The sequence below is a fragment of the Rhincodon typus genome, chromosome 28 (assembly GCF_021869965.1).
Source record: "Rhincodon typus isolate 14 chromosome 28, sRhiTyp1.1, whole genome shotgun sequence".
Lineage (NCBI taxonomy): Eukaryota > Metazoa > Chordata > Chondrichthyes > Orectolobiformes > Rhincodontidae > Rhincodon > Rhincodon typus.
In genome coordinates this window covers 33,239,115-33,267,106 of record NC_063359.1, presented here as the reverse complement: position 1 = coordinate 33,267,106, position 27,992 = coordinate 33,239,115, and the positions used below count along the sequence as shown (strand labels likewise).

At 39.8% G+C, this 27,992-nt stretch overlaps 1 protein-coding gene across 5 annotated transcripts in view; it reads left to right on the top strand.

Annotated features, from left to right (window-relative positions):
- Positions 1-21,368, top strand: part of fubp3 (far upstream element (FUSE) binding protein 3) — a 106,495-nt gene extending 85,127 nt beyond the window's left edge. Inside the window, exons 17-20 of one of the 5 annotated variants that reach the window (XM_048613638.1) lie at positions 2,129-2,197; positions 17,049-17,188; positions 18,964-19,041; positions 19,673-19,772. In XM_048613638.1, the coding sequence (XP_048469595.1) occupies positions 2,129-2,197; positions 17,049-17,188; positions 18,964-19,041 (287 nt within the window). In that variant the 3' untranslated portion in view covers positions 19,673-19,772. Of the gene's footprint in view, positions 1-2,128; positions 2,198-17,048; positions 17,189-18,963; positions 19,042-19,672 lie in introns of those variants that run through there. The other 4 variants (XM_048613639.1, XM_048613640.1, XR_007265055.1 and 1 more) reach the window with 4 other exon arrangements.
- The last annotated feature ends 6,624 nt before the right edge of the window (positions 21,369-27,992 follow it).

Sequence of the window (27,992 nt, the reverse complement as noted above, 5' to 3'; positions counted from 1 at the left end):
CCTGATGAAGGGTCCCAACCCTAAATGTCGACTTTCCTACTCCTCTGATGCTACCTGACCTGCTGTGTTCCTCCAGCTCCACACTATTGACTATTCGGTAACTTGTTGAAAACTAACTCAAATAATCTGTGTGGCAAACAGTTTGCCAATCAGGTCTTGTGTTTCTGAGGTGATGGATGACATGGTCTCTCAACTGCACAATTGAGTTTTTGCATGCGTTAAGAAATCAATGTTGCCATATGGACCCACAGAAGAGCACAGGCTCAAGGACTTCAGAAAGCACCAAGTGCAAGACAAACTACATGGGGTTCAGTTGCAAACTTGTATTTGCTAAGCTGTGTGTACTTCAGAGTTTTAAATGTGGTGTTCTTAATCTTTGTTTTCTCCATAAATCCTGATCCAAATAAACTTTACCGTGCGAAGATAGTTTAGTGTTTAATGACATGCACGAGTGCTAGTTTGCTTCTCTGCTAATGTGTGTATTTTCAAAATGAGCCATTCATTTTTTCAAACTGAATGTGGAACCTTGCATTAAATGCAACTTTATTTTTGCAAGACTTGTCCTTTGTGTTGCCAGTTGCAGAGTTTTTCTAACTTTTTATTAAAGTATATTATTCACTCAGACTCTAATAGCTACTAACCTCTGTACCCAACAAATACTTGATGTTTGCTATGAAATGCAAATGCTTCCCTTTGAGAAACTGTTCAAAAGTGCATTTGTTCTTTAAGCATTTTGATGTGAACTGCGTGTGATGTTGGGAAGGATAAGAATGATTTGTGTTTATGAAAGTGCCTTAAAATTTAAAGCACTTTACAGCCAATTAAGTCTTTCTGATATGATGTTTGCATTGCAGATTGGTCATCTTTGCTACTTTGTGATATATTGAACTTCCTTGGGGTAATGGAGAATGAGTTTGTAGCAGCATTTCCCCAACAACGCTCCCAAAAATAATTCTCAGCTCCTCTGAAGATGAAGAATTCTTTCGTTGCCTTTTCTATCTTTGTTGGGTGTGGTAGTTACGTTCTGGTCAAATTGACTGCTGCACCATTTCTCAGAACAGCTGTTCTGTAATCATGTGAATCACCTTGAACGACCTCTTGCCACTGAGAGTATGTTTTCAGTGCCACGTTGCACTTGTGTATAGCACATAGGACTGGTACTCAGTTTTTCTGTTGATGCTTTTTGTCAATTTTAAATGGGACCCTGCAGGTTGCAGTCTCTGTTCTCTATTCTCCCTTTTCCACCACCGCAAAATTCGTGGTGTCTTTTCTTCATTGTCCCATCTGCAATATTCAATAGCAGCTTTATATCTGCATCTGCTGTACTTCAGTGTCTCATGCAGCATATTGAATGGATTGCCTAACCTCATTGTAACATTTGACAAGCAAAGATATCAAACAGAGCATGTGCATGTGTCTGGACTGTAAGATAAAACCTCAAAGTATCAACTGGAATCTGCTCAGCCATTATAGCACCTTGTAATATGATCAAGGACAATAATTAAATATTTTGTGGATATAAAAGAGAAAAAAAGTGACTTCTCTCTCCCATCCTCACACCAGCACAGCACTTCTGAAGAGTGATTGGAAGATGATACAAAATCTGTAAGGGTGAAGAGTCTTCTCTTCAGGTACAGGTTTTTGCTGGTGCTGCTGATGGAACTAATTTTTGCCTGTCAGGGACTGCTCAATCTTGCTCACTTCCTTTGGGGCTAAGATTGGGAGCTCTCAGGAACAATCTGATGCGAAGTTTAATTAGGAACATACTTTATAGAAATCGTAGAAAGTGCATCTGTTATATGTTGTCGTGTCATTAGCAGAAGAAATTAATATTTCCATTGAGAGAAGTTTTCCCATGCAATCAGAAGACTGTGAAGTGAAGTAAGACTCAAACCTAATTTGTCTGGGAGGTGTACCATCTGAATTGTCTGCAAGCAAAACTTGGTTGTACTTAGGAATCTTGACCAGGCACTTGCTAATTACTCATCACTACTCTGCATCGGATCAGTCTGGTCTGAACCTGTTCAGAGTGCTGAGGCGGTTTGCAAAAGATCTCTGACCTTTTTTTAAAAATATGATGTATATTGTATTAGTTTGTGAAATGTAATTTTCTTAAACCTGCCCACAGATCAGAATGGTGGCCAAACTGGTCAGATGGATTATTCCAAAGCCTGGGAGGATTACTACAAAATACTTGGTATGCATTTTTCTTGGACATTTTGTAATTGGCGTTTGAGTTGCCTTCTCATAGGGTGTTTTCAAAAAGCAGGATTTGTGGGATAGGGAAATATTTTATTCCCTTTTTCTTCTCACTTTTCTCTTGGTTTTCATCACCCTGTCCTTGCCTCTCTCCTCCTAAACTCTCCACTTTCTGTATCTGTCTCCTTCCCTGTCTATCAGTTAAAGCCTTGCAGTCTTGCTTGATCAATCTTGCCTATAACTGTGCTAGTATTCCACAGCTTTCACACTTCTGTGGGCAACAGAGCAAGCAATTGTACAGAATGCTTCCAGCACTACTTTTATATGCAGTGATTTAGATGCATCTTGGGTAATCTGCAGATTTGATTCTTACATTTTTCTTGGGGTATGGAGCAATACTGAATGAGGATGATTTCCAGTCCAGTCAAAACAACCAAAATAAGAACACTCGGTGCAAGAAGTTGCAGACTTGAACCCAGTCCTGCATGTTCCATGATGTTCCTATTACAGAACTGTGACTGGAGATATCTCTCAGACATGCTGATGAGGAGGGGTGGACTGTCCGTGTTGTGTGATCTGCCTTATTTACACTGCACAGCTGATTCTACAGCACTGATGCAGCAACAAGCTTCACACGGATCATTAGCCACACAGATCTATATGGACCAGCGGCCGAGCACCACATTTTTATCTGTCCTGTGGCCAAAAGATGGCAATGGTGGTAGCATGTTCCACTGCGACATATCCAGATATGTTGGGAAATATTTCTTGGGGGTTGAATTTGATGCCTTCAGAGGCCATTGTGCTTCTCTATGCTTTGCTATTTTGTCACCACAGTCCCACACGTTGCTGCAGCAGTGCTGAGAAATTAATGCCTTACAAGCTCATTAGTTTTGGCTTAATCGTATAGCAGCAAAAAGAACCATTGCATTTAAACATACAAATAAATCCCTTTTACATTTTTTGACAGCTTGAAGGGTATGCATATGTGGCATCTGAAGCAGTAGAGAGGGTGAGAAATATAAGTTTGCAACTTTAGAAGAGGAGAAGGCAAGAGCCCAAATACTGGGTGGTGGACAGAGTGGGGTTTGGTAGATGGGAGGTGGGTTTTTTTTTTGAAAATCATTGTGCAATTTGTTTCCCAAGTTGTTTGTTATGGCTGTCTGTATAATAGCCAATCAAATGATGTTGGGTGTGAATTTTGTTTAAAATCCAACTTGCAGAAAGAAAGCACAACTCTGTAGCACATTTGGTTCAATTTCTCTGTCCCTTTCCCCCCACCCATGTACTATTTTTGTTTTCCCTTTATAAAAGTTTTGAATTTTGTTTTCAACTATTTCTGGTGAAACATTCGTGTTCTAAAGCTCTATATGACAGCTGTCCAGTTTCCTAATCTCTCCCTTCATCAGTTTGCTTGTGATCTTAAATTTATGCCCCTTCGTTTCTAACTTCCAAGCAAATGGAATATTTTTCCAGATTTACCTCATCAAAACCTCTCATGACACGGTCTTATGAGTTTTCTATTTTGGTGAAAGGAATTTAATTTGTTGCAGGAATTGGAAAACTTGTTGAAGGATGCACATTAATCACTTTTCACTAATATTTTTGGTTGGAGATTTGTAGTTCAGTGGTCTTGCTTTGTGTGACTGTTCAATTCAGATCTATATAATGGTACAGTGTATATGACACAAAAATCCCTGGTGGTGTTTGTTCAAGACATTTCACTAAGTAATCAGCTAATCGCGCCATGAGGAATTAGGATCATAATGGCTTTGACGTAAAAATTTAATACTTGAGTGTAATTCACCGTGCTTTAGACAATTCCATATTGTCTTAAAGTGAATCCATCAATTCCAAATTGCTTTTTATAATTACACATCTTGAGATTACAATCTAGAGATTGTACTCTTTGCCTGCTGTGCTTGTTTTATTTAGGTGACGATGTTAAATGTCTTTTTGAACTATTAGAATCTTAAGGCAAATATACATATTTTTCTAAAGGCAAGCATGGACGTATTTTAAATGACCCCATTCTCTGTACTGTAAATATGGGTTATACTCATAGTATTTAGTGCTTCATTCACTCTGAATCAATAACTTGTTGAATATTATAGTTCTGTTTTGAATTGAAAAGGCATGAAGGGTCCTTTGTCGTCTATAGCAGGTGGAACCTGTAGTTGGTCCTGACCTTCCTTTTAAAGGGTCTTGTCCTATGACTGCGGCCAAGTCTCTTTTTTTTTCCTTGTCTTTCTACAGCCTTTTATGTTAAATGCTCCCTTCCCCCGCCTCTTTAATGCCATTTGTAGTCTGTGAAGAGGACAGAAGCCCTTGAGGGTCAGAGCAGCACTGCAAGCTCTTTAAAAGGCAGGGGAAAGGATTCCTGAGCTACTGAAGTGGAGGTTTTTTTGTAGTTGCTGCTGGGGTCCACGCCTGCTGGTGACTTGTGCCATCTCCTGGCTGTTGATATTGTCTGTCTGTGATTTAAGATGGCCTTGCAGTGCCCTGAGGCCAAATGCTAGCCACCTTCCTGAAGAGCCCTGTTGTGAACATGCGCAGGATAAAAGGAACTTGAAGACTAAAAGCTGGAATTGGAGCCATTTCTAATTGACTTCTAAGTCAAGAGCTTGACAGTCCTCCGTGGCACAGTTTCTTTGTGCAGCATGAGGACAGAATTGATCTTCACTGAGAGGAACCATAGATCCAATAAGTTTGCACCAATGTCATTTAGTCTTTGACAAACTAAGTTCCCAAGTCGAGAGATCTCATTTTTAAAATGTGCAGGTGGGGATGCAAAGATATAGAAAAGGGTACAAATATACAAATTATCTATCTAGTTTGTTTAAAAACTAACTCTTGACTCAAGAATTCAAACTACACTGTGCACTGTTTTTACAAAATACCATGTAATTCACTTTTTACATTGGAATCTTATCCATTTGAGATGATCCGTTTTCATTCTTAGTTTCATGGAATGTGTTATTGTCTGCATATTGAAGGAGATGTTGATGTTTTTTGAAATTTAAATCTCAATTAATTATCAGGTAATTTGAATTACAAAATGAAAGTTATTGCAATTGAAGCTTCCTCCCTGCCAGTAACTACATTTGGAGGGTCACCTCTGTTCAATCCGAGGTAACACGAGAATTGACATGATATTAACACTGCCCTTTCCAGTTAGGAAAGGTAATATCAGTTCCGGAGTGTCTTTTCATATCCTTCTACTGGAAATGTAAAAGTAGCGTAAAAATGGGATTGGATTTGATTGCAACCGATTCCGTGATCCATTTCACCATTGATGTTCACTGTTCAGGCAGTGAAACGGTGAACATGGTAGATTGCATGGTGAAACCTGGTGAAGTTGATCCACAAGATAAGTTAAGGGAGAGTGTAAGGGAACAAAATCTGATGTTGCTCCCTATCATTGAAATCTGATAGCACAGCAGGTGGAACAAAAACAAAGTTGCTGGAAAAGCTCAGCAGGTCCGGCAGCATCTGTGGAGGAGAAAACAGGAGGTGGCCATTTGGCCCATAATGCATGTGCTAGCTCTTAATAGTTATCTTATTTAGACTCAACTTTTTCCCTTCAATCATTTTACTGTTAATTAGTTGAAATTTCATAGATTGTGCTACATTATTTTTTCTTTCTGATCTGACTTTTTAAGCATTCTGTCTGTAAGCTGCATTACTTAGATTGTGAATTTCATTTCCTAACCAATTGCAAGAAAATGTTCGTGGAAGAGTTGTGATGCCTTCTAATGCTGGACATTGTGCAGCTTGCTGCTGACTGAAATGCACAAAGTTTCTTTGGTGAAAGAAGGAGCTTGATTCTTCTCTCTTGGTACTGATTTCAATGTTAGGGAATCCTTTAATTTACAAGTAAACTTGGTCGTTATAGCTATGGTCGGTTCAAGGGAACTGATTTTGATTTCAAGATGTTCCCGAGCTGTTTTTTAAATGTATAGTTTAAAATCTGTTTGTCCATGGCATAAAGTGAACACTGAAATCTGTTGCACAGGGACTTGCCCGAGGCAGTTTAAATGAGAGGTTTGGAACAATAGTGTTGCTATAATCCTTAGCCGTTAATATAAGTATCCATGGGATTAGTTTCATTTTACTGAATTAATTGTTATATACCCCTGCTGACATTACTTTAGTTTTAAGAAGTTACTGCTATGCAACAACTAATTCTGATTCTTTTTCTCTTGTGCTGAGAAATTTCGTCTGCCTGGCCTTATCTTGTGTAGTTTTGTCCCTTGCATGTGCATAGTAGCTTATCTCTCTTTTTATTTTGTGATTAATCATGCATCCACAACTTGTGAGAGCCACTGACTTTGCACTAAGTGTATTTCATGGGCATTTCTCGCTCTCTCAAATGCCATTTAATGCTGTATTTTAAAACCATTCTGTAACCTAGTTTTAAACACCTGTGGAGGACAATTTATGGGTCTGTGATCCTGTCATTTTAATAGGTTATGCGCAAGCTCCATGCTTGAGCTGGTCAGAAACAAGTGGTTGTTTCTCATGGGCCCAAAATAACACACACAATTAAATGGTGAATTTGTTCAATCTGTTAAAGTAGTTCTCCAGAATAGGATGCACTGGTTACTTGCCAACTTGCATGCTATAATTATAGGTATGACACGTTAAAATTGGGGTTTTCAAGAGCTAATGAGCAATAAACATTCGGGTGCTTCTTTTAACGTTGTCCAACTGATTGACAATTCCAGCCCCTACACGTTTGTGGAATTTTGAGATACTGTCTGAACTTGATTTTTTTATCAAGTCTTGGACCTACGAGGTCACCTTTTCAGAATAAGACAAGACTTTTAATTGGGGAATATTTCACTCAGACTTACGGAGCTGCTGCTATATGACATTAAGGTTAAAAATTCACTGGTAAAGAGGTGTGTTTCGTGAATGGTAGAAATAGGGAGAATGGTACTTAATTGCTAATGTACCCCCATTTCAAATTACTGTTTAAGGGTAGTATGTTCATTTACAATAGGCCCATTGTTGAATTGTGGCTGTTCGCACAGGCAGTTGGCTATTATGCAGTTCATAAATGTAATCCCCATGAACCATCTATGGGTTGTGACCTCATTACCAACAGAGTGCTTCATCTGCTGTAACACTGTCACATTTCTGAATGGAAACATCTGGTATAAAATTATCTCCATGTTTTTATTATCCTGAAAAGCTTGTTACTTGCCTATCTCTACCAAGGGTTTCAGATGTGCATCAAAAGGTATGCACTAATTGTTCCAACATTTTTTATATCTAGTGTGTTGTGTTTTTTTGTAACCTGGTAGCAGGTATAGAGCATTGATGGTTAGGGTATAAATACACAATTTCACAGCTGATGAGCAATCTGTTTATTTAGGTAAATGGGATTTTGTCGTTTTCGATTGAGGTAAGCTTTTAAATGACTTGCACAGATTTTTATGAAGAGTAAAGAATGATTCTCTGCTCCTAGTTGATTGTCAGTTGTGCAGGCATAGGGCATGGGGCCAAGATTGGACAGAATATTCAAATAAAGAAATGACTTCAGTTGTAGAATTGCTGGTAAAAGATCAGAGCTGGAAGATCTGAAGAGCAATAGGCTAAACAAATGATTGAAGGACAGTAAGCATATTCTGTAAAGCATAGAATAACAAGACTTAAAAGCAGCTGCAGCAATATCTGAATTAGCAAATATTGTATTTAAAAGCAACAGCTAGAATAGATGTTCGAATGCATGATGTAATTAAGCCAACTGTGAGAGAATTAGAATTTGAATTTGCTAAAATAGAATAATTGCAAGTTTTTTTGTGAAGCATGTCTTTAGACGCATTTCATATACAACCTAATTGAGGTAGTTGATTTTGTATATTATCTCTGAAGGTGTACATCAGTTTTAATGGCTTTATTTAATGCAGTTATTTTTAAAAATTGATGGAATGATTGGAAAGCTTCATCTAGGTGACTGTTTCTCACAATAGTTAACTTTGCATTGATGTTTTTGATTAAGGGGGGATAGTATTGCAGCCAGTACTTCTATCTGGAAGACCCATGCTTCCACTTGCAGAAGCACTGCCTGGAACACTGCTTCTGATTGTCTGTAGACTTTTTGAATTGATAGGAGGTTGTGATGAAGCATTATTTAAGGAGGACTTGCTTCAGCACCTGCTGTGTTCATGCTCATAAACTCTGAAGACAAACTGCCCAGTCACATCTCTTAAATATGGAGAGCCAGCTGTGAGGTAAATCATCTTCCTATCACCTTGCTTGGGTTTAGTTGAGCAATGATGGCTTTTCTTTGTGTCCTGTTGAGCAGAGCTGCAGTGTTCTATTACTGAGCTGATGACAGGTATTGTAGAGCAGCAGAAGTGGGAACTGAACTTGCTTGAAGTATCAAAAGCTAAAGTAGTATTAACTGAGACAATCATCAGTTTGACTAAGTTGTCAACACACTCCCCTTGAAGTTCACTGCAGACCTGAGCCATAATCGCAGCTCATTTGACACTGGTCAATGCAAGGAGTACTGAATTGTTGGAATTCTGTCTTCTGGATCAAGTGTTAAAAATAAAGTCCCTGTTGAGGTGACTCTGAAATTAAATAAGAGGAGCAGGGAAACCCCCAGTTTCAAGCGCAATGTTATTCCTCCAAGCTACAGCACCCAAAGAAAATTAACCACCCATTCATCTTACTGTTTGTGGGACATTGTCAACTTGACAACAACTACTTTGGGAGTGTATCATCGCCTGTAAAGGGCTTTGGGACATTCCTAGGGTATAAGGCACTGTGTAACTGCAAGTCTGTCTGTTCTTGAAGTGAATATTTTTTGTCTCTTTCTGCTATCTGTTTTCTCAATGCAGAGTAGCTCCTCAAGTTACAATTCAAGCTATTCAATAAGTACAATGGAGGTCAAGCACCATCAAGACTATGGCTGTACCTTGAAACAAATCTAGTCATTTTTGATCTGATTCTGTTTGTTCTTTATCACTCTCAAAAGTTTTGGGCATGTAAGGACACTTTCTGATGCTTGTAAGGGCCAACTAATGCTAATTGTACCTGAGCTACCATTGTATTTGAATGTTTTTGATTATTTTGATCCACGTTTCTTTTGCATTCAGTCCCTTATCACTACTTGATTTGAATTTACCGTCCTGGTGTCTGGCAAACAGAAGAATTTGATTTGTGAAATCCCAGCCATGAGATCCATGCCTGAACACTGGAATTTTTTAAGTCAAGTATTTAACATTCATGGTGCTTATTGACAGTAGCATGATTCATATTAAGGAGCATTATGTATGAATCCATTGTACGAATGCATCCCAAAAAAGAGACTTCAAGTTGTAAATGATGCAGCTCCTAAACAGAAGGGAGCTTATCTTGAGTTTGTAAGAAGAATTGAAAAATTGCATTTACATGTAGAATGCATGTGTGATACCTGTGCAACTCCCTACATTCCTCCTCCTTCCTCTAATCCTTCCATCTTTAAATTGGAGCATACATGGAACACTGGTAAAACAGCTGAATATGATGTCAGTATCAGCGTATGCCACGTTTCTTTTCCTGTCCCAAGTAGAACAGATCACTAATTCATGCACCTTTATCAACAAGCACATCAGAATCTCTGATTTGATCTATTCTTCTGATGTAATTGTCCTCGTCATTTGGATCATCTCAAAAAGAGAATGTGGAGAAGAGGATGGATTTAGGGAAAGAAACCTGGAATATTGGGTTTAAATAGCTGATGGACAGCTACTGATGGTAGGGCTGGGCAGGGGTACTGCAGGAGTACAAGAGGGATTAGAGTTGGAAGAAAGGATGTTTTGTGGAATTTGATCTGTAATACCTGCTGCACACCAACTAAAAGATTAGCAGCTTTAGCTTGTTGGCAACTTGTGATTTTTGCTTAGCATTCTTAATGTTAAAGGTCTAAGTTTGTTTTTTCCCCCCCAAGCGTGCTGTGACAATATTATCTTGCTAGGTTTTGACCAGTTGTACTCATTTATTGACTTGGTTGCAGTATCTATGCTCTAGTTTTCTAACCCATTTCCATTTTTTTCTTGGTACTCAGCACATTGACTATCAGCTGTGTTTAAGGCAGAAGGCTAGAATGTTATAATTACTCTTCACATATTTTCAACACCAAAAATAGTGTTTTTTTACAGCTGCACCATCAAATAATTGAAAATGAGGACATTAGGATCATTAACTTTTTGTAGAACCCATGGATAGACCTATATGACAGTCACCCATTTATCTTGATCTAGTAGCACTTTTTTGGAACTCAACAGTTCATTAATTACTTTGTGCATTCCATAGATTGTAACAGTTATAACATTTTCCCATCATTCTCTGTTCCTATTGCAAACTTGCACAAACAACAGTCTCTCCCCCCCCCGCCCCCCCCCCCCCCCCGTATGAGGTAAACCAGATTTGCAATCCCACCATCGTACCCAACCCTGAACTGAGCTTCTGACTCTGTATCTTCTTCATTGCAAAAGTCATCTATTTTAATAGCAATGCCTGTTTCTAACTGAATCCACCACTTGAAGCTCTTAAGTGCCACTAGACTTGACTGTTCAATGGTCCCCTAGATGGCAATCCATCCTTCGTGGTCTATAAACTACAGTTCCTCCTAAAACTTGTTGCCCTTTTGCTACCTTGAGCAGGTCCTGCTCACCCAGAATTCTTGTACCTGCTGACTTGCATTGAGTACTTCTTTCTCTAACTGTGATGTAAAATATTTAGCGTTTTTTTATCTCTCCCAGCTCTATAATCACCTCCAGGCTTTCAAACATCCACAAAATATCCTTTCTTCCAACTCTACCCTCTTGTACTCCTGCAGTATCCCTGCCCAGCCCTACCATCAGTAGCTGTCCATCAGCCCTTTAAATCCAATTTTCCATGTTTCTTTCCCTCAATCTGTCCTTTTCTCCACATTCTCTTTTTGACATGATCCAAAGAACCTACCTATTTAGTCAGACATCTAGATACTACTCTACCTTCTTCATTTCTGTAGGCATTTATTTATAATTACACCACTGGACTCCTTGAAACTCTCTGTTAAAAATATAATGAAATCTCAAAGCCTAAAGGATGGCCATTTGGCCTATTATGTACCCCAGCTGCTGCTTCACAAATATGGCTCCACTTCTGGAGCTATTGCAAAATGCTAAAAGCTTCTCCTCAAACTCTATAGTAGGAATTCAGAAAATCGTTCAATTTCTGGGCCATGAGACTTGAGAGCTGTATTTTAATTCATTTGTTCTGATGTGTCAGGTTTAAGATCTGTAACTGTATAGCAGACTTGGAATAAGTATTATATTCATATAATAGTCTTATCAAAATAAGTAGCAAGAAAATGGGCTGTTTGAACAGTGGCACGAAAGAGTTTTGACAGGACTCTACTCACAGCCACCTTAGATTAATTTGCATGTGTTCTTCCTAGACAGCTGAATCAAAATGGTCCAGTATGTGTAAACCAGACTGAATTTAACCACCAGCAAATAGTTGACAGGTTGTTGTCTGCACTTTCCATGATTGACATTCTGCTCCAATTTTGAAGAAAGAAACTGCAATATTGTAGGAAGTACTTAGTATCAAAATTAATGTCAATCCATGGATGCAATTTGATAGCCACATATGCATCACATCATCAGGGGAAGGGAAAACACATAACTGGAATTAAATTAATTGGATAACTGCTACAGTATGAGCAAGGAGCAAAAGGATTGGAATAAAAAGCTGCTAAAAAGATCACTTGTGGAAAGTCAGATTTTCATTTTCCACACAACCATATATCCAAAGCATATTTTGTGTTGCATTGGTTAAAACTGTCCCAAAATAAGTAGGACTTCTATATGGTAGAATTGATTGTGTTGTTTCTGTATTTTGTCGTTTCTATGGTGCAATTAGTGGTTAACAGGAGGTAGATGTGAAAGACCCTGAAAGTGGACACTGACTTCTTAGCATTCTAGCCAACCACCTTATCATTCGTGTGAAAGTTACCTGGTGACTGGGGAGATTGGGGTGAGAAAAGTACTTTAAAAAGCCTTTTCTCCACCGCGCCCCCCCCCCCCCACCACCCCCAAATGCATTCAGACTTGAACTTCTTTTTTTTTCTCTCTCCAGTGGTGACTTCAGTTGTTGATTAAGCCCTGCAATGTAGTGGTGGCAAGATAGTTTTATTGGGTTTTCCAAGGGAATGAGTGGAAAGAACCAAAATGATGGAAGCTTTCCTTGACCATTGATTTCAGCATTACTGAATATTATTGACAAAGTAACTGAAGGTAAACCCCTAGTTTATCTTCCAACATAAAGGGGGAACCACTCCAGTTAATTGACTTACTCTCAACTCCCACTAGTCACCGTAAAGGTGAGAGTAATGTATGAGATCTTAGGAGCTTTTAGCATTTATGTCCTGCTGTGATTTATAATAATCTTGGGTTAAGTTAAAACAAGTAAAACACTGATGGGCTGTTTCCTTTTATCCCATGCACTCACCTTTCACCCAGATGCACACATTCTGCATTAAATGGTGTTTGTGTCCAGAAAAAGCTGAATTTTGTCTCACTTACCCATGTTTTAATTCGGTTGATCAGAAAACATTAGTGTTTTTTTTTTCAAAAAATATCTGTAATACTTGTATCATTGCACTGCAAAGTTTGGGAATCATATTTTACTCCTTTTAAATTCATTTAGGGATGTACATTTTGATGACTGGGCTAACATTCATTGTCCATCCCTACCTGCCATCTGATAGGTGAACTGCCTCCTTGAATTGCTGCAGTGAATTAGGTGTAGGGCACCCACAGTGCTGTAAGGAGACAAATTCCAGAATTTTAACCCAGTGACAGTGAAGGAATGACTATATAGTTCCAAATCAAGGGGTGAGTGGCTTGGAGGGGAACCTGCAGATACTTGTGATCTCATGTATCTGTTGCCTTTCTCCTTCTCAATTGTAGTGGTCATGGGCTTAGAAAGTGCTGTCTAAAGAGCTTTGGTGAATTTCTCCACTGCATCTGGTAAATGGTGCAAATTGCTGCTACTGAGCAACAGTGATGGAGGATGCAATTGTTTGTGGATGTGATACCAATCAGGCAAACTACTTTGTCCTGGATAGTGTTGAGCTGCATTCATCCATGCAGTTGGGGAGTATTCAGTCAGTCTTGACTTGTGCCTTGCAGATGGTAGTCAAGCTTTGAGTTGGGAGAGGAGTTACTTGCTACAGAATTCCTAGCCTCTGATTTGGCAAAAATCATTGCCTGGGCACTTGTCAGTCTGGACATTGTCCAGGTATTGCTGCATTTGGACATGAACTGCTTCAGTATCTGACAAATAGTGAATGGCATTGAACATTGTGCAGTCACCAGCAAACATCCTTCATTTCTGACCTTATGATGGAGGGATGGCCATTGATGAAGCAACAGATGTTGGTTGGGTCTTGGGTGCTCCCCTTGGAAACTCCTGCACTGATGTCCTGGAGTGCAGATGACTTACTTTAAACAACTGCAACTATCATCTTTTATGCCAGGTATGACTCCAAGCAATGGACTATTTTCCTTGATTTGGCATGAGTTTTGCTAGGGCTCCTTAATGCCACACTTGGTCAAATGGAGCCTTTATGTCAAGTATAGTTACTCTCACCTCCCCTCTGGAGTTCAGCACTTTTGCCAAGGTTAAACCTAGTTTCTAATGAGGTCAGGAGGTGAATTGCTTAGTACCATGACTGTAACCCCACACCGTGTTCTCGAAGGTCTTCTCCAACATCTCTCATTAAGGGAATCTCAACAATTTTCAAGCTTCATGATGGGGGTCACAATGGGAAAAGGTTTAGAAAGCACTGTTCTACGCCTTAAGCAATGTAAGTTCAGATGTCTCACCAAAGACTTGAGCAAAAATCAAGGTTGACAGTGCAGTACTGAGGAGAGTTCTGTACTGAATGAGGTGCTGTTCTTTAGATCATCCGTTGAACTGTTGTCTCCAGTGAAAATAAACCATTCTGTGTTATTATTCTGAAGTAGTATTTAGGACTAAAGGAGCTCTCCCAGTGTCTTTGCCAAAATGTTACTCAATCAACATTACAAAATCACATTATCTAATTCATTATCACTTTGCTGCTTGTGGGAGCTTGCTGGAACAACATTTGCTGTGTTCCTTCCATTATAGTAACATAGATAATTATTTGAAGAACAGTTATTAGGAATGTTGATAGACTTAAGGATAGCAAAGTGGCTCAGTGGTTAGCACTTCTGCCTCTCAGTGCCAGGGACCCAGGTTCGATTCCAGCCTTGTGTGACTATCTGTGTGGAGTTTGCACATTCTCCCAGTGTCTGTGTGTGGGTTTCTGCCAGGTGCTCCGGTTTCCTCCCACAATCCCAAGATGTACATGTTAGGTGGATTGGACATGCTAAATTATCCTTTGTACCTAGGGATGTGCACATTGAATGAACTAACCATGATAAATGCAGGGTTAGGGTGTTAGGGTTGCGGTGGGTCCAGATTAGATGCTGTTCAGAGTGTCGGTGCAGACTCAATGGGCCAAAAGACACAGTCTGCACTGTAGAGATTCAATGACTTCTGAATGAATGGGCAAAACTCTGGCAGATGGGAGTTCAGTGTAAACAAGTCTAAGGTTATCCCTTTTGAACCAAGAAAGGATAGATTGGGTACTTTCTAGATGGTATGAATTTAAATACCGTGGATACCCAAAGAGACCTGGGGTTCAGGTGCATAGATCTTAATGTCACAAACAGGTACAGAAAATAATCAAGAAATCTAATAGAATGCTGGCCTTTATATCTAGAGGACTGGAGTACAAGGATACAGAAGTTTTGCTTCAGTTATCCAAAACCCTGGTTCGACCCTATTTGGAGTATTGTGAGCGGATCTGCACCCTACACCTGAGGAAAGATCTATTGGCCTTGGAGAGAGTGCAATATAGGTTTACCAGAATGAAACTTGGACTTCAGGGGTTAAGTTATGAGGAGAGACTATACAGGCTAGACCCGTTTTCTCTAGAATTTTGAAAGTTAAGTGACCTGATCTAAGTCTTCAAGATGTTAATAGGAAAAGACAGGGTAGATGAAGATAAACTATTTCCTTTGGTTGGGGATTCTTGCCCTAGGGGGCATAGTGTAAGAATTAGGGCCAGACCGTTCTGGAGAGATGTTAGGAAGCTCTTTTACACATACACATTGGTAGATGTTTGGAACTCACTTCCACAAACAATAATGTATGCTGTATCAGTTAATTTTTTAAATCAGAGTTCCAATTTTAAGCTAAAGTATTAAGGGATATGGGCCAAGGGCAGGTTTACAGAATTAGGCCACAGACTAGCCATGATCTCCCTAAATGGTGGAAGGGGGTTCAGGGGGCTGAATGGTCGACTCTTCTTCCTAACTTCCTGTGGGTTCAGGGATCATTTAAAGTGCTTTGTAAAAACCAGTTTTTAAATAAAGTTTTCTGATCTCTTTTCGATGCTACAAATGGCCCATAACATTTTAGTAACAATTGAACTGTTTATAACATGAACTGGGACTGGAGAAAATTGGTTAATACTCATGGAATAATGGGGCACCATTATTCCTTATTGAATCACTAATCCTGGCAGTATTGATGTTCAGCTGTACAAAGTTCTCTTCCTGCGAGGAAGATTGGGAGAATATGGGAAAATGATGCTATTTGAGGTCGTCTTTAATGCTAAGTACTACTTTGTGAAGAATGTAGCATGGTCATCAGTTTTCATGTTTGGAAGACAGATGTGTATTAAGTATGAAAAAGGACAAAAAATTGAGAGAAGGTGGTTAACGTGCTGTGATTAAAATATGACAAATCCCAATGGAACAAATTGCCTGTTCTTGTAGTGCATCAAGTTGTGGAGTGCTCACTTGTTTACTGTTTCATTGGGTTACTTCTCACAGCACTTTGGTTTGCTTTCAGTCAGTTGTTCATCTGTTCTTTTAGTCATTCTTTTCAGCCTTCACTCTCACTATATCCCCATTTCTCTGTCTCTCTTTTTTTCCACACCCTCTTCCGTTTTCTTGGTCACTAGTTCTGGCATGCTCTACTACACTAGCTCTCACCTAACCATAAGACATAGAAGCAGAAATTAGGCCATTCGGCCCATGTGTCCGCTCCACCATTCAATCATGGCTGATAGGTTTCTCAACCCTATTTTCGCGCCTGCTCCCTGTAACCATTGATCTCTGTGACAATCAGGAACCTGTCTATTTCAGTCTTAAGTATACTCAATGACCTGGCCTCCACAGCCTTCTGTGGCAATGAATTCCATAGATTCCCCACTCTCTGGCTAAAGATGTTTCTCCTTATCTCCATTCTAAAGGGTCTTTCCTTTTGTCTCAGGCTGTGCCATCGGGTTAGAGTCTCTCCTCCCAATGGAAACATCTTCCCGACTTGCTGTCAGTTTCACTCACTGTCCCTCATTCGCCATCTCTCGTTTCGTCCCTTGGTGTGCTCTCTACCATCCCTTGCTTCTTCGCTCCCTTGCTCCCTCACTCCCCCTTGTGCACCCCCTCACTCCTTTGTTTCCTCGCTTCCTCCTAACGTGCCCCCTCACCCTCCTGCCTGCCCCCCAACACATCCCCTCTATATCCTTTCCTGCCAAATTTTCTCTTCTGTGCTATTTATTTGGAGAAATTAGTTAATCTTACTGAATCACTGTTCTGGTTTGTTCTGATATGTTATACTGACTTTTACAATTTTTGTGTTTTTGAGAGATTCAACATAATTTATTGTCTTTATTTCTCTCTTCTTCCCTTTCCTTCTTCCCCACTGCTGCCACACCCCCACCCCCACCCCCACCCCCACCCCAACCTCACCAACCACCCCTTTATCAGCTCAGGCAACAGGAACTGCCCAAGGGACTCCACAGCAGAGCTCACAACCTGACTACAGTGCAGCCTGGGCAGAGTATTATCGACAACAAGCAGCGTACTATGGACAAGCCACACAGCAAGGGCAGGCCCCTGGTCATCAGGTATGTAAATAGTGCTCACTAAACATTGCCATGGTGATTGTGGCACAAAGCCCTGGCACAGTAATAAACTCAGTGGGCAGCGACAGCACACTGGTAATCTCGCTTCGCTCTCAGACCATTGCATTTGCTCCCGAAACCACTACGCTTCTCTACTTCTATCTCCGTCTTAAAGACATCTCATTAACCATGCTGTTGGTAAACCTCCCTCATATCGCCCTCTGGCTTAGTACCACTGTGTTTGACAACCTGCCTTTGAACAAACTATCATGTTGATGGTGCTATGTGATTGAAGTTATCTAGCGCTGAAACTTGTTCAAAACACGTGAATATAAACTGTCCTTTCCAATTGGTAAACATCGAATAGTTATGTCAGAAGGGAGTGGACCTGGCTGAAGCTAGGCTTCCTACAATCCCATTGATGTTAGTAGTGAAGTTGGGAGTTACCCTTCAAATCACCAACCCTCAAGGGAAATTATAATTTGTTCATCGTTTGCCGTGCAAAATCACTATAAAATTGTAACAATCAGTATTGAACTCCTCTTTCCATACTGTTTATACTGCTTATTTTTTGGATGCATTGAATTTAGTTATATTTTGGTGAATGAAGTTGATAACCTGGTTTTCTTGCTGATGTTTTTGCGTCCTTGTTTCGGCAATATTCCATGGATCGTATGAGAAATTCACCAGTATCATGTCCAATTAGTTAGTGGTCATCTGTCATCTTCCCAGAAATTGGTAGCAAGTAGTATGGTTCTGGCCTTAGCAGTGCCAACACGCTTCAAGCCACAGGGATCAATCCATTGCCATGAGTAGGTAACTCTGGCTGTCATCTTTTGCTCTTTCTGACACATAATAAGGCCAGTTGTTAATGGCCTTTGCCATACCCAAGCATAGAGTCATACAGCACGGAAACAGACCCTTCGGTCCAACCAGTCCATGCTGAACGTAATCCCAAACTAAACTAGTCCCACCTGCCTGCTGCTGGCCCATATCTCTCCAAACCTTTCCTATTCATGTACCTATCCAAATGTCTTTTAAATGTTGTAATTGTACCATATCCACCACTTCCTCAGGAAGTTTATTCCACACGTGAACCACCCGCTTGTGTAAAGAATTTGCCTCTTTTTTAAATCTCTTTCCTCTCATCTTAAAAATGTGCCCCCAGTCTTAAAGTCCTCCATCCAAGCAAAAAGACAACTACGATTAACTCTATCTGTACCTGTCATTATTTTATAAGCTTCTATCAGGTTGCCTCTCAACTTCCTACACTCCAGTGAAAAAAGTCCCAGCCTATGCAGCCTTTCTTTGCAACTCGAACTATTCATACGTGGCAAACATCCTGACAAATCTCTCCTGAACTCTCTCCAGCTTAATGATACCCTTCCTACAACAGGGCAACCATAACTGCACTCAGTATTCCAGAAGAGGCCTCACCAATGGCCATTACAACCTCAGCATGACTTCCCAACTCATATACTCAAAGGACTAAGCAATAAAGGCAAAAGCCTGCCAAATGCCTTTTTAACTACCCTATCTATATGTGAAGCAAACTTCAAAGAATTATGTACCTGCACCCCTAGGTCCCTCTGTTCCACAACCCTACCCAAGGATTGAACCTGATATGAATATGGCTCAGCTACCAACTGAATCATCTGCCTGAATCACCAAGATAATAGAAATTCCAACTCAGATACAGGTCCAACTAGGTTTGTTGCACCCTACTTCATCTCATTGCACCAATATAACCTTATTCCTTTCTCCCTCATGTTGTACAGCTTCCCCTTAAGAGCATCCAAGCTAGTAGCCTCAACGACTCCTTGTGGTATCGAGTTCCACATTCTGGCCATTTTTAGGTAAAGAGGTTTCTCCTGATTCCTGATTGGATTTACTTGTGACTGTCTATTATGTATAGCTGCGAATTTTGGGATTTCCCAGAAGCAAATGTTTTTGTCTCTGCATCAAGCCCCATTACAGTTAAATATATAGAAACATTTACCTGTAATGACACAAGGAAAGGAGAATTAACTTTAACCTTGTGGTTGTCTGTAAATATATTGACCTTGGGTGATGGTGATACAGATAAGGAAGCTTCGTGGCCTATGTGGAGTTAACCCAGCTCAGCTGATCAGTGAAGGTCTGTTTGCTGCAAGTCTCCCTAGCTTTTGTGTAAAAGAATCAACAAAAAAAGCAGCAGCCTGGAGATTTGCTCCTGGTGACCTTCAGTGGCCAGTGTTGGGTGAGAAATCAATTGAATTGTGATGTATCGCATATGGTGATGTTGGCAGACAGTCAGAATCATGTGGCTAGGATAGTGACTAGCAGCTGGGTATCCTAACAAACCATTGCCAACAACAATGAGAAAAAAAGGAGAACGCTTTATATTGTCTTCAAGATCACTCAAGTTCTTCCAACCTTCCCAATGCTGTATTCTCATGCTCCAGCAACTGTGTTCTGACACTCACTATAACTATTTTTCTGTTGCAGGATCAATAATTTGATGTCCTTGAGAAGACATTTGAATCATTATGGGTGTGGAGCCTTTTTTAATAAAAGGTTGAAAAGATTAATGCCGCCTTGATGAAGAAAAACTTATACTTTTATTTCTGAACACTAGAAAAAAACTTATTACGATAACTTTCTAGATTTACCATTAATGGAATAATAGTGAAGTTGAGGGGTGCAGATGTTGTGACTGAACACTTGGGGACCCTTAAACCAATACCATGGTTTGGACAGGCTAAAATGCGAATGGTGGTTTGTTCTGCTTTTTTAATATTTTTTTTTTAAAGAAAATTACTCTCCTACATCAACAGCACTACAAGATAAGTTTTTAAAGTATAATAGTAGTGTGGATGTGGGGGATCAAAGACGGTGCATTGTTGAACTGTATACATCCCAACGATAGATGGGTAGGAATACTGGTGCTGGTACTGCATATCCTGATGCTCGGTAATGGCAACATACGAGTCCCAGGTATCGGTCTGGGGTTTTGTACAGCACAGACCGAAAGGTACTAACGACCACAGTATATATATAATATATATTATATATATATATATATAAAATATGTCTCACTTTTGTGAAACTGTGCCTCCATCCCTATGTGAGTGGGCACGAAATACAAAACTGTGTTGGACTGGTAAATTTTTGTACTAGTCTATTAATTCTACTGTGTGGGGAGGGAGGGGGAAAGAAGAAGAAAAAAAGTTAGCACAACAAAAACTTCTTTTTATAAGGAGTTGAAAATGAGAACTGTGAATAATAATTTAATACTTTTTTCCAAAATACATGTTTTACGTAGGTGACTGTCGGCAAAGATGAGGATTTAAAAAATGTATTTTAAAAAAGACAAAAAAAACTAATCTAGGCACATTTTGTAATTGAATGAAAATTGAACAGCAGCAGGGTGCACATCTGTACGTGGATGTAATGGAAGAACACCACCGTTCGCACTGTAGTCTGCCTGCCACCCCCCACTTCCCACCCCCACCTCCCCTCAAAGTCATGGACTGTAAGCATGTCTGAATGGAGCCTCAAATGTGCTAAAGACTTGATCATACACTTTTTTTTTCTGGCTCTCTAATTGTACCTGTCTGTGTAATTGCCTGATGAGAAAAGATGATACAATTAAATAAAAGTACAGGTTTTATTTTTTAGTATGAAAACAAAATACAAAAATGGTTGGTTGTGTTTGGTATACACCGCTCTCAAATTTGGACTCGGCAAAGTCTCCACGAGCCATGCTAATGACTATTTTTTAATTCTTATTCTTATGTGGTGTGATCTAATATGTATGATTATGTTTAGCAAGTGAATGAATCCTAGTATTAATTACGTATGTGAAAAAAAATTAAGTTGATTAAAAAAAGGGATGTTATTAAGTTGAAGCTGTTTAACTTGTAGTATTTGCCTTTGTACAGTTAACAGTGTAGATAACCGGGGACTTTGGTTCTGTTTTTAATGACCTGAAGTTTACTGGACATTCCGTTTAAATTGTACTGATTTTTTTCTATTAATGCTCGAAATGTCTAACTTTGAAAAGTGTGACTGGTTTAAAAAGAGAAAAAAACAGCTCTGCACAGCATGTTAAAGAGATGTATCCCTTTTATTTTACTGACACTTGCATTTTACACTCTATAATAAAATATCCACAACATTTCTCTGTGGAAATTTGGCCTGACTTTTTAGCTTTGCTTAATTTGCTGATGGTACGGAAAGCTGCCCTGTGTTCAATGGCAATATCCTCTTCCCTCCACTACTACAATTAAATCTGTCAGATCTTTATTTCATTACGGAGCCCTTGGAAAAGGACTAAAGCCCGTGATTTAGGATTAAAGCTGCAACAAGAGTTCAAAGGTTGGAATAAATCCAGGCACAGTGATAGAGATGTTGCTGTTCATGGCTTATAAAAGCTCTTGCGAAGAAATATCCCAGAGTTAAGTTAATTTTCACGTTTCTGGGTGAGGTTGAGTTTCAGAAGGATATGATACAGTTAGATTTGGATAATATAACAATTGCTGTACTGAACTGGCAACTGAGTTGTTGCAGGTCCATGCCAAGTTATCAGATTCAGTTGAGTGTGTCTGGTAATTTGGGGCTAGCACTGGGGAAAATGACCATGGAATTTTGTTTTGTCTTGGTTTGATTGAAGTTCTTTGGGCAAGTGAACCTGCCACCCATGCCTCATCTGATGAACATGTGGCTCTAGCCCCATATTTTATGCTTTGTAGTTTCTTTGTCTCATAGGGTAAGCTAGCTAGCCAGTCCATAGTAGTAAAAGCACATTTTCAGCAAAATGAGAATGGGGAAGAGGAAAAATGGACAATGAAGATACAGATAGGGAAGAATAAAATGTGAGGATGGGCCAGGGAGCAGGGAAATGTTTGGAATGTGGGAGGGTTAGTATCAATCAAATAACATTGACATTACTGTATGTAATGTAAAGTTACAAAATATTGTGGCATTGACAGGAGATTGGAGGATCACTTATTCAGCCAGTTTATTTTTGTCACTCTAATTGCTGAAGTTATCAGAATGGCCATTGGCCATTGTCTACTTTCTTGTTCCATGAACTATAAGGAGTTGTAGATCATTTTTATATCAGATGGCACTCTGTGCACTGTGGGTTTGATTCACAACCTGTATCTCTTTTTTAAAAAAATATATAATCTTTTAAAAAAGTATTGTCACTTTATCCCTTTTTGAAGTCAATTTTTCCCATGTGTCTGATGACACTGGATACATGAATGTGACCTTAACACAAGAGGAGACCATGAGTTTCATGAGCAAAGGAGCTGTGAACCAGCATCTTACCATCAAGTGAGACTTCACAAGAATGACCAGTGAAAGATCCCAAATCATCTGCTAAATGTTTTATTTTTAGCATCTGCCTCCAGCTCAAGAATGATCTGAGTTTATTGGTATCACACTACAATCTCTCTCAGCCCTCTGGTCCCAACTATAATTTCCAAAAAGGCCCTTAAGAAAGACTTGCATTTGAATAGTGTCTTTCCTGACTGCCAGACATCCCAAAGTGTTACAGATAAAAAAAATTTAAAGTACAGACACTTTTGCATCATAGGAAATAACCATTTATCCACAGCAATCTCTCTCAAATAGCAATGTGATAGGTGATCTGTTTTTGTTGTCAGAGGGATACATCTTGGCTAGGCCACTGCAGAGAACTCCCTCCTCCCTTAAATTAGTGCTGTGAGATCTTTTGCGCTGACCAGAGAGGGACTCAGGACCTCCATTTAATATCCCGTCCAAATGACTACCTCTGAAGTACAGAACTCCCTCAGTACTGCACTTTCTGTTTCTGTGCTGACATCCTGGAGAGTGGAAGTTGAAGGGTAAAGCAATAATTCAGTGTGATGCTGAAACACTCATGCAAAAGTATATTGGGGTAATTGATCTGAAAAGAGGGCATCACTAGATGTGCTGGATTCCCTTGGGCTACAGGGAAGGGAATTCAGCCAAGGTTTACACATTGAATATGATAGAGCTGTATTTGAAAGTCTTATTTTGGGGTGAGTTGGGGAAAGCATATTCTACGATGCCCTCCCCCACCAATACTGGCCACAAGTACTGTCCACTGTCACTTGGAGTGACCCAGAAAGAATCTTTAGAGCCAACAGCAGCTTGGATCAACACCTTCAGGAGAAAGGGGATGGTTCACCTTGATGCAATAATTGGTAGAGGCCTAGTGATTTCGCCAGAAACAACACCTTTTTAAAACAAGGTGTCAGAGGTTTTGGGTTGTTTAATCACCTTGAAATTATTTGGGGAGTGAGTAGAACTGGATGGATTTGGGCCACTTATCTGAATTAAGACAGTTAGTTATCAGTTCTCAAGGTCAAACAACTTTTCAATAAAGTGCAAATGACATTCTGGCTTCCATTTGGATTTTTGCCCATTGTTGTTAAGTGTGGAGGAGGGCAGGCTCGGTCACACTGAGGAATGACTGACACAGTATTGTTAATATCTTGCAAATAACCAGCAGTACTTAATAATCCACATGTAATTTTTTCCTTGAAGCCTTGGCGATAAGTGTAATAATTGTACTGACTGTTGATCCGATTATCCGGAGGGTCTCTTACCGGAGGGAAATCCTATTGTAACATGAAAGAGATGCTTATCTCCTTTTGATTGGATGTATCTTGAGACATGGTTAGTGGCCGGTTGCAGGTGGCAGCTAGCTGGCCTTTCCTTTTCTTTGCGGTCAGCCAGGGTCGTCGCCTTGGCGCCTCCAACCTCCACTAACCAGAGGATTACTTATGTCCATTCATTTGTTACTTAAGATGGGCAGGCGCTGAGGTGATATCACACCAGTTTGAGGCTTTCCAAGGGGCTATCTTGTTCTTGCAGTCAGATGTGGAGGGATTTTCACAGCGTGCCTCAGTAAAATAAGCAAGCTTTTTATATCTCTTGCCTCCAAACTGCCTTTCTTCCCCCCACCTCCGTAAATCCTTTTAGCTTTCTCTTTTCCTTTCCTGAGGAAAGTAGCTTGTTGTTGTGATATGTCACTCTCTGCTGCTGGCAACCCTGTGCTTTCTTGCAGTGATAAACATTCATGTGTAAGCTTAAATAATTGGTGTTGGCTATTCTCTGGCATGGCAGCATGGGGTGTTGCAGCTAGTGCCATAGTCCTGTGCACTTGACTATTAGAAGCTGGGGTTTTGGAAGATTTTCTTTCTCCTTTCTATCCTGGGCAGTTAAAACCAGTTAACCTCCTGCTCCCTCCCACTGAGATCAAATACTTCAATACTCCTGTTCAGAAGTTGCTAATATGTTGTTTGAACAGGTAGTGCGAAAAGTATGGAGTGCATTAGTGCACAGTTAGTGCTGAATCGTTCCCTGGGCTTGAAAAAATAATTCAGCTCCCACTTCAAAAAAAAAAGCTAAATGCAAGTTCTTTGTTTTTAGGTCAGGCACAGTTACTGTTGCTGCAGCAATATAGGAGGAGAAGATGACAGTTTTTGGTCCTTTTGAGCCTGCTCCACCGTAGAATAAGATCATGGCTGGACAGGATTGTGGTTTAAACTCCAGTTTGCTGACTGCTTTCCCCGTTTGCAATGTTCCCTCTCCAGCCATTCAGAGGGTATGAGTACACCAATCAGTGTGCAAACAGAGTTCCAGTTCCACAAGCCCCTGTTACGCACAGACCTCTGTGGCCATATAGTGACAGGAAGAATTAAAGGGAGCTCATCTCCCTTGTCTATCAAAAGCCTATCTAACTTGATCTTGAATAAATTTAATGACCCAGCCTCAACTGCTTTCTGGGACAGAGATTCCACAAACGGCCCTCATAGAAAACAATCTCAATAGTTACTTATTGCCATTTGTGTGAAGGTACCAGAAGACATTCTTCAAGTGTTGGAGATGGGCAGTGAAAGGGAACCTTGTCTGATTTCATTTCAGCCTACTCACATCGTTTAGTCTGCTGGTATTAAAGGAAGTCATAGCATCCATACCAGCTGGGCAGTTAGCTGAGCAGATGTTCTGAATGAATCTCATCTATTCCCATGCCAACAGACTTGGCTTTTGAGGGGTCACTCAATTATATCTCAAAAGTAACAGAAATAAAGTCTCTTTTTTAAATTCGCCTGAAGAATTTGATTCTATCTTTGATCTCGAATCAGGTATTCATCTCAATCCTCTGCAATTGGGAACCCAGTATCAGGTTTCTATTCTTTAGTTATTACTGAGTTTGTTGAATCCTGATTCTGTACAGTTTTGTGTGGTGATGTTTAAAGAAAGAGGTTAAATATATTTTGGGTCCCATCACAACCTCAGGACATCTCAAAGTGCTATGCAGCTAATAGAGTATTTCTTAAAATATAGTGGCTTGGAAACACAGCAGTTTGGATGCTAAAATCTCACAACAGTTTCATACCTACACAATCTAATTTAGTGATGGTAATTTAGGGATAAATGTTTAGATGGTCGGAGGTGGGGGGGTCGCCTTATTCTGACTAGTGCCATGGGATCTTTTACATCTATCTAAGAAGACAGGCCTCATTTAACGTCTCATTCAATAGATGGGTAAAGCCACACAGTTCTCTTGGCATACAGATGTGGATTTCTAGCCATGACATGTACATACACATGTATCATCCTTCTGAATGCAAAAAGCTTCCAAGAACTTTGCAGTTTATTTTATGCAAATAAATTGTGCTATGGATTTAATACTGTCTGTTGTCCTGTCATTGTCATTTTTCAGGGCCATGGTTATAAGGAAGCAACAGTGGGGGACCTGATGCTTCTGTGGTGGAAAATTCCTTTCTCTTTTGCTTAGAGTAGACATTGCCCACTTTGAAATAGCACAATTGACCTCCATATCCTTGGTGAAGGACAGGAAGAAACAGATCTTTTGCTGTGTTCACTATTGAATGAAGAAGAGTGTGTGTGCGGATACAAGAGGAGGATAGGATCAAGCTTGATTGCAATGCCCCCATACCAGAATAACACAGTCTTCTCTTCCCAGCCTCATTGATACACAAGTTAGGGGAGTGGGAGCCTATACAGGGAGATGGATGACTTGACAATGAGGACTAAAGCAAAAGACAGATTGGGAAATAAGGAAGGTGACAGGCAGAGAATTCAAGGGCTAGAATTCAGCAGGGCCACAGTGAACAGGATTAAGAATTCTATAAAGACCAACCATGAGGTCTTGTGCCATAATGCGCAGAGCATTCACAAAAAAATAGGTGAAGTAGTCACTTACAGGGCATGGCTGCAGGATGACCAGGAATATGCAGCATTTTCAAATTTCGGAAAGGATAGAAAGAAAAAGCACTGCTGATTAAAAAGGAAATTAATTGATTGTGAGAAAGGATTTTCAACCTGGTGAAGTAGAATTTGTATGGGTTGAGCTTAGAAATGCCAAGGGGCAGAAAACAATAGCAGGAGTTATATATAGATCCCCAAACTGTAGTAGTAATATCGAGGAAGGTATTAAAAAGGAAGTTGGAGACACAAGTAATAAAGTATAGCTGCAATTGTGGGTGACCACAATCTGGCAAATCAATTCAGTTGCCATAACACAGAATAGTGTAAGAAGATAGTTTTATGAATCGACACATTGAGATACCAATTAGAGAAAAGGCCATCCTTGACTGGGTATTGTGTAATGGGAAGGAGTGATTGATTATCCAGCTGTGTGTGGACCCTCAGGAAAGAGTGACCATATGGGATAAAATTCTTCTTTAAGATGGATATCGTTGTTTCTAAGACTAGGTTCCTGAAATTTAAATGAAGGAAATGATGATGGTATGATGTGTGAGCTATCAATGATAAATTGAGGAACGTTATTTAAAGGGATGATGGTAAATAGGCAATGGCAAGCATTTAAAGAGTGCATGAATGAGTTGCAGAAGTTATTCATCCCAGTATGGCATAAACATAAAATAGGAAATATGGTCACACCATGGCTAACAAGGGAAATTAGCATTAGTATTACGTTTAAGGAAGAGGCATACAAATTGGCCAAAAGAAGCCAACCTGAGGATTAAGAACAATTTAGATTCCAGCAAAGGGAGACAAACAGACTGATTAACAGGGGGGAATAGTGTAAGAGAGTAAGCTTGCAGGGGACATCCAAACCAATATGCAAAAGCCTCTATTAGTATGTGAAGGAAAAAAGATTAGTGTGATGAATATAGGTCCCCTGCAGTCAGAAACAGCAGAATTTATAATGGGGAGAAAGAGATAGCTGACCAATTAAATACATACTTCAGTTCTGTCCTCACAGAGAAAGACACAAATAACATCCCAAAAATATTACGCCTAATGGGGAGGAGGAATTGAATGAAATTAATAACTATTAGGGAAATGGTGTGAAGGGAAGTAAAGGGATTAAAGGCAGATAAATCCCCAGGGTCTGATAAACTTCATCCCAGAATACTTAAGGAAGTGACCTAGTAATAGCAGACGCACTAGTGGTCATCTTCCAAAGTTCAATTCACTGGAACAGTCCCGTGAATTGGAGGGTAGTTAATGTAACCCCACTATTTAAGAAGGGAGGCAGAGAAAAAACAGTGATTGTGGACTGGCTAGCTTGACATTGGTAATGATAAAAATATTAAAGTCCATTGTAAAAGATGGAACAGCAACATACTTGGAAGACTGACACGATCAGATTTACAAAAGGGAGGTCATGCTTAACAAATCTGCTGAAATTGTTTGAGGATGTAACTGGTAGAATGGATAAAGGGGGAACCAGTGCATATGGCTTACTTGGATTTTCGAAGGCTTTCAATAAAGATCCACATAAAATATTAGCATGCAAGATTAAAGCATATGG